General features: G+C 29.7%; 1 protein-coding gene and 1 long non-coding RNA gene across 4 annotated transcripts in view; one reads left to right on the top strand and one right to left on the bottom strand.

Annotated features, from left to right (window-relative positions):
- Window positions 1-1,496: 1,496 nt before the first annotated feature.
- On the bottom strand, window positions 1,497-2,137 carry LOC121119537 (uncharacterized). Its single transcript, XR_005864774.2, has 2 exons — window positions 1,997-2,137; window positions 1,497-1,909 (listed from the first exon to the last, which is right to left on the bottom strand). It is a non-coding gene; the product is annotated as an uncharacterized lncRNA (long non-coding RNA).
- Window positions 2,138-2,874: 737 nt separating this feature from the next.
- LOC121119536 (conoporin-Cn1) overlaps window positions 2,875-12,053 on the top strand; it is a 79,506-nt gene continuing 70,327 nt past the window's right edge. For 2 of the 3 annotated variants that reach the window (XM_040714232.2, XM_071889606.1), the window contains exons 1-2: window positions 2,875-3,184; window positions 3,243-3,525. In XM_040714232.2, the coding sequence (XP_040570166.1) occupies window positions 3,401-3,525 (125 nt within the window). In that variant the 5' untranslated portion in view covers window positions 2,875-3,184; window positions 3,243-3,400. Of the gene's footprint in view, window positions 3,526-12,053 lie in introns of all 3 variants that reach the window. The other variant, XM_071889605.1, reaches the window with a different exon arrangement.

The raw sequence follows: 12,053 nt of genomic DNA, 5'->3' as shown, positions 1-12,053 counted from the left end.
AATGTCTTTTTTAGATTTGGAATTTAGAAAGCTATTGTAATAAAATGTAAAAAAGTTTAAGTTAGTTGTGTTTATATACTTTGTGAGTTCTAAAGTAACATTTAAGTTTCTAAATTAACATTAAATACAAAATTGGTTTGTCATTTTTTTTTTTTTTTTTTTGATTTTAAGTATATATGTATTTGTATACAATTTCAAAAAGAAAGCAAATCCAGACAGTATGGACATGCATATATGTAGCAAGCAAGAAAAGAACATGTTGGAATGCATAAGTGTATAAAGTTAAATTGGGAATAAATAAAACTTAATATGAAAATGTCAGAGGGGGTCAGAATAGAAAAGCATATCCCTATTTGTACATATTTACTCAATTTTGACGAGGCAAGTAATAAAATTGCAAAATAGTAATTACAAAACTTTAATTTCTTTATATTTTGTGCAAATTGTTTTCCATTTTTGAATGCAAAAAAAAAAAAAAATAAGAACAACAAAAATAAATGTTAAACTTTGTATACATCCCTTTCTTTCAGCTGAGGCAATGGAATCAATTCATTGTTTTGTAAATTCAAAGCATTTTGGCATGTAAAAAAATTAAACAAATGTTTAAGACCTTTTCAATATACCAACCCATAAGACCCTTCCACTACATTTAATATGTATAAAGCTGACAATTCTAAGTATTTGTAGCTTGCAAGATTTTGTGTATTTACTTGGTATTGGTATTTTTGCATAGTTATGTAATTAACATGTTTACCCCTGATCGGGAGAAGGCCCAGAGGGAGTGAGGTAGTTAATAAAGGAAGATCTATAATAACTAAGTGTGTTTACTCTAATTTCAAATGCTAAGTCTTGTAAAGGCCTAAGTACCACGGTTATTATCAAAATATTCCTTGCTCTCAAACATTTATCAAAAAAATATTGTAACCTTGTCATTTTTAGATTTCTATTTCTACATACAGAAAGTGCTTATAATTTACATCCCTAGCTATAAAGTTTTTATAATTAAAAACAAAATCTGCTGAAACGCAATTTTAATTCTCTCTTTTTATTTTTCTCCCTGTCCCTTCCTTTCAACTCAATAATAATGTTGAATAGCAAGAAGAATAAAAAAAACAAAAAAAAATATTTTACACAAATAAAATAAAAAACTTTATCAATATTTAAAAGACATTTATTCCCTAACTTGCAAAAAATATATATATATAAATACTTAACTATTTCTTCTTCCCCTTTTCCTCCCCTTTTCATTCTTTTTCCCTTTTTCCATGGCAAAATCGACCATGTTTTTTTCCTCTTCTTTTTTTTTTTTTTTTGTTTCTTTTCATTCATGAGTTTATTTTTTATTTTATTTTTTGAGAAAGAGTAGTCTTTTTTCCCCAAAGTTTTAATAATAATGATTAAATTTTACCCACCCACGTTTAATCAGACTCCAATGGCTGTTGAAGGTAGATTGATAACTAAAAAAAAGGAAGGATTAAAAGAAAGACAACCCAATCTTGTATTTCGAGCATGTATTTATTAATATATACTTAGGTAACTACATATAGGTACAAATTGTATGAGTAGTATTTTCAAAACCATTAAACAACTCTTGGAGAGAGTTTACATTTCTACCTATAAGTAGAAAAAGCAGAAGAAAAAAATATGGATGCCTTTTTTTTTTTTTTTTTGCTTTTTTTTACAAGTATCCTAACAAATTTTCAGGTACCCAATTTTTTTTAAGGGAGCTTATTTTTGATATTCCTCTTCCACTTTTCGGGCGAGCGACTTTCTATAATTCTGACGTCAGGCATACCGGGCTCTCTATTGGGGAGAATATATATATAATTTTTTTTTTTTAGGTTTCTGCATACATGTTGTATATTTCGAACAACTTTTTTTTCTACTTCTTCAGTCAAGAAGGAGGCAACTGGAAAGGAGCAACAAAGTAGTAGAGTAGTAGTGGGTGACGAATCCAAAAATCAAATTACTTTGATTTTTAACAAAAAAAAACTACCTTTTTTTCTTTTCTGTGTTGCAACTCATTTCATTTCACCTTCTTTCCAAAATATTGAAATAGCAAATATCCAGTGAGTTACATGCCCATTCATTTGTTGAAAAGAGGGCATCACCATGATTACTTGAGGAGAAGGAGACTATGTGGTTGCTTTGGTCATCGGTGGAAGAATTGTGTAGCACATGCAAGAGTGGAGCATTTCATCAACATTAACTTCTAAAAGTGTGTGTCTGTGTTGTGATTGTGTTGAAAGAAAAAAAAGTGTTTTCAGAGAGTGTTTTGAATTACACAAAACAAGTCATTTTTAGAGTGTTTTTGAAGAGGAAAAGGATGTTGATCTTATGCAGAGGGTCTGGATGGGAAAAGGACTAAGGTGGTGTTGAAAAAAAGGAAGAAAAGATTGAATCAGATAAACAGATACACAAACGGAGAAACAGAGATTCAAAGAAGGAGAAAACGTGAGGTGAAGGTCAAACAGAATAATGCCTCCTTACTTCTTCTTCTTCTCTTCTTCATCTGCTATTGCTGTTCCATCGGAATTTCTTCTTCATATTCTTATCGTGTTGTTGTTATCTTCTTTTTCTGTTTCTTCTTTTCCATCTTCGTCATTAGCCTACTCCTTATCTTTTTCATCAAGTTACAACAACAATTTCCTACCTCCTTACCTCCACGGAAAAATTACACAATCATATTTTCCAGTTTCTATCTAATCAATCAGATGTGATAACAAAATTTAAAACAAATACAATTGAAATCAACTCATTGCATACAACTAATTCTGTCTCTATCTCTCCATAGTTTACATACATTCATACATACCTATTAAGAAATACTTCACTATTTCCTTTAAATTAGCTCTTAGTTTCTTATACTTAATATACTTAGGTCTATAACATTACATTTCATTACTTAGTATCTCCTTTTCTTTTACAAAAAACAATAACAACTACAAAACCTATTTACATATTATATCAAAAAATTTACCTTCATAAGTACATACATACAATCTTCTACCTGATAACAGTGACTCCATAGTAGGAGGGCATTTCTCAAGAGCCAAACATTCACCTTCAAATTACAGTGCACTCTTATGAGCCGCTGCTCCCGCCGCCAATCTCACCTACCTTCCTATTTTATCTGTAAATGATCACTATATTTTGGACAGACATTTTCAATCAACACAACTTCGTACTCTCATTCTCATTACAAGTAGTAACTCTTCTCATTTTCAAACCTTTCCTCCTAGCCATCGCCCTATCACCGCCGCCACTACCACTGCTGCCGCTGCAACCACCCCTTATTATAGTTTACAAGCAACCACACCGCCTGGTCTCCTCCGTCACTCTGCCAGGAGGGCTCAGTAACTGTATTTTATGAATAGTGGACAGAAGATCTGGAGTGAGGATGATGAAATGGATTCATTCATTGTCCTCTTCTGCCTTTTCATCCTCTGCAGCCTCACTGAGTGTCTTCCTCATTCGATGCCTAATATTGGCTACTGCCTACGACGAAAGATTTGTTTCACAACTGTAAGAATCTTCGTTTTTATTTCTATTTAATTTACTTTTTATGTGTGTACACATATGGTATTCAGTTACCTTTAGTTTATCTCGCAACCTTTTATCCATAAAGACAGAAGGAGGAAGGGCCCAAAATGGGTTGGTAATAGTTCACCAATTATTAAAGAGTTTCTAATTCTAATCCAACAAATCATATCCAAGATTAGGGGCAGATATTTAAACAAATCCACATCTGTCATCAAAGTATATTGTAAATTTTAGGTGGTAATGAAGTATAGTCATCATTTGATTAGGATTTGATGTATGCATTGATAGCAATCGGTAAGTGGAGAGTGTCTGTAGGATATATAGAAAAAAATCTTGATGGAGAGGGAAGGAGGGTAATTAATATAGTCTAATTATGATGGGTCTTATTATAACTAGTATTACTTAAATTAATTATTATAATTTCGTACGTCAGAGAACAAGTAAAAGAGAGGGGGAGAGAGAAAAAAAGAGAGAGAAACAAAGACTGAAGGAAAGAGAAAAAGTAAAACCAGTTTAATGGTATATATATGAACATGTATTTTTCTTTCCTTTCTCACAAAAATTTTGCTCTTACACTTGGTTTTTTATATATGTATTATATATATTTTTAGGTTATAACAACAGCTAAATACAAGTTTATTTTTATATATGTACTTATGTTGTACATTCATATCATTTCTCCCTCCTCATGCCAATAATACCTAATAGTTAGACACCAACTTTGGCCTATTGCCTATGAATTTATTTCCCTTCCACCCATTCATCTCCCCTATATCATTTTATTTATTTATTGATGTCTATTTCAAAGCTATAAATAAGTAGGAAGGGAACAGGCAGTTTATTTATGTCCAACATAAAAAACCCATCATGAAAAGGATTCTGCAGGATACACATACCATTTGTGTTAGTCAGCAAATATGTTTTTTTTAATTAGTATACATATAACTATATATATATATTTAATTATTAATTAAATTAAGATCAAAAATGGCGTAATAAAAAAAAACCCGAAGACGACAACAACAAGAAATAATTCAAGAAAATCCGAAATCGATATTACATACATAGATAGAGCTATTCAGTCTTTGTATGTATGTCTCTGAAGTAATTAATTGGAGATTGTTAAAGTCACGTGAATAGAAAGAACTTGCCACTTATACATGTATATATATATGTATGAGGTGCAGTAAAAAAAAATCCGTTATTTTTCCAACTAACGACTTTAGTAATGTGTACTTCACGTTGTATAAGTGCAATCGGTTTATCGCTAGATGTTAGTAGATAGATAAGATTTTGTACTAAAGAAACTTAAACAGTTTTGTGATTGTTTGACTCGGTATTGTTTGAGTGCACGTCAAGGATCGACAATAGGAGGTAAAAAATACGGCAAAATTTTACAGTTTTTCTTGAATAAATAGAAAAAATGTGAGGAAGGTGGCTGGAAATGTGAATAGTGTTTTTGGTCCTGATATTGTAACAGCCAATCACGTGAAATTTTTGTTTCGTCGATTCTTTTACGGTAATTTTGAAGACCAAGTGTTGGAAATGTGGATAAAATAATGGAAATTGTTGAGTCCGACTGTCATGTAAGAACTCTGTTTTGATTGCTAAGGAGATAAACATACATGGGGGGAAAAAATAGGTTAAATACACTGAATTTCTATTTACAACACCTATTGTAAGAATGATGTACGTAGCTCGGCTGCTTTGGACTGGTCCTAAGTGACTTTTTTTCAACACACATCTAGAACAATATTTCAAAATCATAAGTAAAACGACATTCCTTTTCTATTGGGTGGTTCATTGAAATCTGAAACCATACTCATTCAATAATAAATGAATGTTCAATGATTGAAATTAATTCATATTTATATACATTAAAGCATTAACAATTAGTTAGAAAACTGAATAAATATGAGCTCTCTTGCTTACGTACAAGTCGAGAAAATAGCACTTGAACATGTAACTTCCATTTCCACACACTGAGAAGTTGGCAATCTCCAGGACAACCGTCTACGCCGTAAGCAAGGCCGAAACTTTGGAGAGGAAGAGGGGTTTGTCAAAAAGGACAAAATAGATACAAAGGAGTTAAATAAAATAGCCCAGACAATGTCCCTCAAGTCCATGAGGGTCCATGCAAGAGATCTCTGAGTTTCATTCAAGACTTTCCAGTGAACCAAAAAAAAATGAGTAAAAAGAGCTTGGTTAGGGGGGAGAGGCCACTTTTGATAACAGAAATGAAAGAACCCCATCTCATCCGTTCTAAGATTCTTTTGAACTTTTTTTTTGAGACTTTTGGACCCTGTACACCCTTGATGCCAACCCCCTCGACTACCCCTTCTGCGTGCAGGTCGAGGGGAAGGCATGCAGTGTCCTTCATACAAATGAGGAGGCCTTCAATGCTACTGTCAGCCAGAGCTCATACATATGTACAACTATTTATATTATTAATTTTGTTGAAATTCTATTTTTAATTAGTAAATTATATCTTGTTGGAGTTTAAAATTCTAAGTGTTCATACTTAAATGGAACACTCTGTATAATTAAAATTTAACAAGAAAGACGTGATCCCTTCTCAAGTCCAAATTTTACTATTGTCACAAACAGGTCTAGAATTTCCATACTGAAGCCCCAACTCTTATGTATATAATTGTTGACTATGAGTCAAATATTTCGAGTTTGATCCATTTTGAGTTTTTGTGATCTTCCACCCAATATGATTGTTTCCCATTTTTAATATGTCAACTCTTCTTTCAAGCGTTGGTTGTAGTTCTTTAATATCCGTTTTGAGACATCATAGAAATTGGACTAATCATCACTGGAATGTTTCTAGTTTTGATTGTATCATACAATAAAGAAAGTAATTGAAATACACAAAAAAAATATATATATTGCGAGTTCGAGTAATTTTCTGCAAATTGTCTGCTTTAGTAAAATGGAGTTTAATTCAAGCTTGAGTAATGCTCAAGCTCAACACTTGTATATAATATCCATGTAATAAAGTTGAAATTCAGTGCTTTTTGTGTTGATTAGCTCTTAAGCTATTTTTTAGTGATCGTTTTGAACCAATGTTTACTTATTTTAAAAAGAAGTATTTGGTTCTAGAAGGTGTAGTTAAACTCCAATATCGATTTGAATTTTTTTTTAATCAGAAATTTATTAAGGTTAAGTGTTGAGATTTTTAAAATTCCATGATAATAAATTTTATTGTACAAAAAAAAGGAAATTAATTAAAACCAAATATAATTAACTAAACAATAGAATTTATTATATATGATTTTATCAACCTCTTATTGATTCTTTCCTCAATAAAATCAAAATTAACGCTCTTTTGTACATGAAATGATATTTACTTATACTTCAAATAAACTCATTTTGCGTAAAAACTATTGAAAAACTAAGGCATTATTCTTTTTAATACAAGGATTTTTAAATGTTGGTCTTTTATCTTTTAAGTTACATTTTCTCAAGGTCACATATAAAATAATAACCATTTGAAATAAGCATAACAGTTTTGCAATAAGAAAACTAAATTCTACATGGATTATTGATTTTTTCTTGATTAAAAGTTGGTTACAACCTTTAAAAAGGGGAAACAATTCAAATAGAAAGTCAAACTTGATACGAAAAAACTAATTACCTTTTAGTAATTAAGTGCTACTAGAATTTAAAATATTTTTGAAAAAAATGTAAAATTTCGTAGATTAGTGTGTGTAGTCCATCTATAAAATTGTTTGAGACCTAATTTGAAATTAGACCGAACTAGAAAATATATCAAGACACTAATATATACATTCCATATTTGTGTTATTGCTCACTTATTGCCCATCATCTCAATTTATTTATATATTTACCAAATATTCTTTTTTAAAGTCAGGTGATTACTCTCTCTCCCCCCCCCCCTTCTTACAAACCTTGCTCTAACCCTTTTGATTGCGTGCCTTCTGTATGTTTTCCCCCATTCATTGTATTTACATTATATTTTAGAAGGGGTTGACAAATTATAACAAGTATTTTTCTACTGCATAGCCTACATTTTGAATCAATATATGTAAAGAGCCAAAAAGCTATGTAAGTGGCTAGCTGGATCGTCTCTGGCCTCTTTATTTTTTGGAGCAATTAGAGACTTAATTAGTGTGTTTTTGTGGAGAAGGAGGGGGGGTAATGGAAGAGAAAGTAGTTAGGGTGTCTTTTGAGTTCTTCTTTTTCTCTCATTAGATTAGATTATTATTTTCGTCCAGGTAAGAAAAATACGAACGAACAAACTAGGTCAGTGAGACATGTCGTGACTCCCTTTTTCCCGTAGTGTATACAATAAGTGTACTTAATTATATCTACGACTGACTGGCTCTACATTGGTATGTAAATCAAATATTGAATCTCAAAAATCATTCTCGTAGTAGATTTATGAGTATGATTCTAATGTGTACATATAATGTATTTTATCTGCAAACAGATATTTATCCAATATTTATTGATACAGTTTCCCTCGTAACAGTGTTTCTACACTGTACATATTATATATAACTATATGACCTATTTTATTTTATTTAAATACATTCAAAAGACAACTTTTGGGGGATTAAATGCTACCTAAAATATGGACATACATATGTGTAGTACTATATTTGTAGAAATCGAATAAATTGACCCCCTATTTGAAAAAAGAAAAAAAAACCTTTCACAAATGATAAATATAATCCTCTGATTAATTGTTATTGAATTCTTGTCGTAGTTTCAATGGGGGTCAAATGTATTTTTCCCGATTTATGTAAAGTGCAAAATTATCATAATTTGTTTACGGACCACCTAACATTATAAATAAACAAATAATCAAGGGTAATGTTTATTTTTTTGAACTATCTAAAGGAATATTTTATATTTCTTTTGTCTAAGTCAGTTTTTTTTTCTTGCTGACTCAAAAGCCCATTAAATATTTGGCATATTTGAGCATTAAGAGAAAGGATGGTAAATATTAGGCAAATAAATAAAAGGTAGTTAGTACCTATTAGCATTATTTACCCATATTTTAAGACCTGGGTCAAGGATAAAAACACATAATTAGAATCATCGTCTCAATATTTATTATCTATTAGATGTAAAACTCGCAAAAAAATATTATGTACATTTCTTAATAAATATTTAAAAAATACTATTAAAGAAAGGCCTGCCAAGTTTCTTTATTATATCTTACTTCTTAATAGATTTGGCGAGATAAAGGTTCTAATTCATATTGTCAAGAAAGAAATTTCTTGACTTGGAATTTTTTAATACGTACATATGTATGCATAAATTTATTTTTTATTATATTTTTTTAAAGATTTTCTTTCACCTTTTTTTTTTTTTTTACATATAACATATTATATTCGTGAAATTCAATTTGATATTGAAAGCATTGTTGAAATCAATATAAGTATAGTATTGTGTTTTCATAAGAGGTCATCTGTTGCATGCATGTGAATTTAACTTTCTTAGTATTTATAATACATCTATTATAGGAATTATGTATATAAAAAGTAAAAATTTATTAATTTCATATTTTATTTTGCGAGTTATATAATGATTTTTTTCTTAAAGCAAATGTAAAACTTGATTTTTGGAGAGGAATTTTGAGCCTTTCCCCTTATTTTTTATAAATTTATAATATGTTTCTACTTTTCTTTTTTACCATTTGGTTGTAAAGCAAATTTTTGAGAGCTCTTCGTACCTTTTTGATTTTCATGAAGTGGTTTTATGCTTTAAAAAATAACTTTCAGTCAGTTTTGGATTACAAATACTTTTTAAAATATAAATTTTCTCATAATCCAGGATATTATTGTAATTATAAATAAATTTACAAACTGCTTACCATTTGATGACAACATATAAGATTTTTTAATTTAAGAAGCAAAAGTCTAGAAATGTTGATGGTTACATTATTGTTCATTGGTACGCTTAACTTTTTTAAAGTGATAACCGTATGGTGTTTTTTTAATGCAGAAAAAAAAAAATTAGTAAAAAAAAGTATTTTATAATCCCCCAAAAAACTTGATTGGATAGCTATCTAGAAAAAAAAGTACACAAAATAATTTTGACAAATTTAGAACTAATTTTGCAAAAGCTTGTTGGGTGGAAATATACGCTCCCAAATGTATATCCTAAATATCTTCTGGAAGTATAGACAAATGTTCTTTGTTGGATTGTAACACTGCCGCCCTTATCACTAGTTTTGAAAAGGGGTTCTAAGTTTACAAGGAGGCAAGTCATTATTATCGCTAATATTTTAATAAAGCCCTTCATCTTACCCAATATACTCGTAATATTAACTCCAATATAGTCCTGATATATTTATGACGACAAAGTTGCCTTATATATATAATTACGTTATTTAACAAGGACTGTTCTATAAGACTGATTTTGCCTAAGATTATGATGCGTATTAAAGATTTAGTATAGGACTAATGGAGACATGCAAATTTTATGACTGATACATCCCCAATGACTTTGTACTTTAGCAATCCTTTATAATCACTAGGAAATATACAAATTATTTGTAATCCACTGTATCATGTCCAGATGAATCTACTCATGTGTGTACTCGAATATTTGAGTTCCAACTATCCAACTTTTATTGCCCAAGCATGCTTATAATATACATATGTATGTGTTTGTAGTCTTCTCTAGCAGTTGATTGAATGCAGATGTCAATCAATATGTATCAAAATGACAACTTAAACAACCTTGATACGGTTTTTACAATTATATTGTGCAATATTTATCATTTATTTATTATATCAAAATTTGTATTTGCTTTGTTAAACTCATTCATTGAAAAGTATACAACAATTGCCTAAAGGTGGAAAAATAATAAGGTTTTATTTTTTTGTGTGAAAAAAAAAATACATTTGTTTAGTAGGGGAAAAATAATACTGAGAGAGACGGAGGGAGAGAAAATCGAAAAAGGAAGAGAAGCTTAGCTGTTACCAAGGTAGAATTGAACATTATGTTATCTTTTATTGAAAAAATAATAAATAAGTTTTTCTAAAAATCATTAATTTTAATATCAGAGCCAATGGAAAGTATGTTCGAGGATGGATAAAGCTTTGAATTATAATACATTTATGTTAAATATACGTTTTTCATCTTTTCCATGTGGATACACATATACAGTGAACCTGATTTCTTTTGGGCCAATTTGATTTCGTTTTGTAAACATTCAAAGAGAAACAATTATTTAAAATGATTGCAAATTTATACAACTTAATCCTAAGCTCAAAGTTACTTGCATTAAAATATGTACTTGAGCCAGTGTTGGTACAGCCCAGTTTATTTTGTACAGTTACTTCTTAAAATGTCGGTCTTATTGGTCCATTTTCAATATAACGGATTATACTAAAGATTTTTTTATAGTCAGGCAACCAATAATTTTCCTGTTTGGACGTAGGGGGCATTCATAATTTTTAACAACTTCCTACACATATACCCTTACTTAATTATACCCACCCCCCCTAAAAAATATTTTTGACTATATTTATCAAACAATTATTTTTTTTTAGAATATTGTCTTATTTCATTTTTAAATAAAAATGTAAATACGCAGTTGTGTCTTTTTTTTAGAAAATACAGAATATTTCTTTTTATTTCTAGAACGACCCTTTCTAATTTTTTTTCAAAAAATATGTCCCTGTTTCTTATGATATCATTTATGCCATCTTAGCATATTATTCACCTCTAGTTAGTTTTAAATGGACACCCCATTCCCTCCCCAACAATGGTAGACGTGCTTTTAGGTCTGATGTTCCTTTCTGTAAGTTCCAGTATGGTATGTGAATCTCTTCTAAAGTGTTGAACTTGTAAATACTTACTCAAAGATTGAACTGTGTCTACTATCCTTATATATATTTTTTTTTTCATGGATAAGCTCCTTTTGACCCTGAGGCCCTTTTACATTTATTCATTGAGTTATAAGATACCTAAGTATGTATGTATCTACATAAATACATATGATTTATTCAAGTGCCATTTCCTGAGTTGAAGAGGTCTTTTTTTAAATGACTCCACTTGATAGACTGTGTCTTTTGATACATGAGTAGATTTTTTTCATATGTATTGTATGTGCTTGAACTAGAATAAATGATAAATAGACATACTATGATTTAGTATTCAAGTTAAATTAAGAATGAGAGTATATTTGATAGTAATGAATATATTAGACACTTGGAATCAAATAACGATAATTTTGTAGTAATAATTATAGAGAAACAAGAAAATATATGCACATAATTTGCTTCACCAAAATAGAATATTTACTTATTTGTAACATATTTTGAACTAAAATACTCAAAACATGTGGAAAATTAGAGTAATGTTGAAAAATATACTTATAATTTCTGAAGAATACTTCAATTTATAAAAATCATTTATATCGATTCAACTCGATAATTTCTGTGTAACAAAGAAATTTTACAGATTTTAAAATCAAAACGCATTTATAAAGAAACCTTTTTCCGACATTTTCTTGATTATATGAA

Source organism: Lepeophtheirus salmonis, chromosome 6 (genome assembly GCF_016086655.4).
Source record: "Lepeophtheirus salmonis chromosome 6, UVic_Lsal_1.4, whole genome shotgun sequence".
NCBI classification, from domain to species: Eukaryota; Metazoa; Arthropoda; class Copepoda; order Siphonostomatoida; family Caligidae; genus Lepeophtheirus; species Lepeophtheirus salmonis.
The sequence above is the reverse complement of the archived record's forward strand: the minus strand, read 5'-3'. Positions and strand labels throughout refer to the sequence as shown.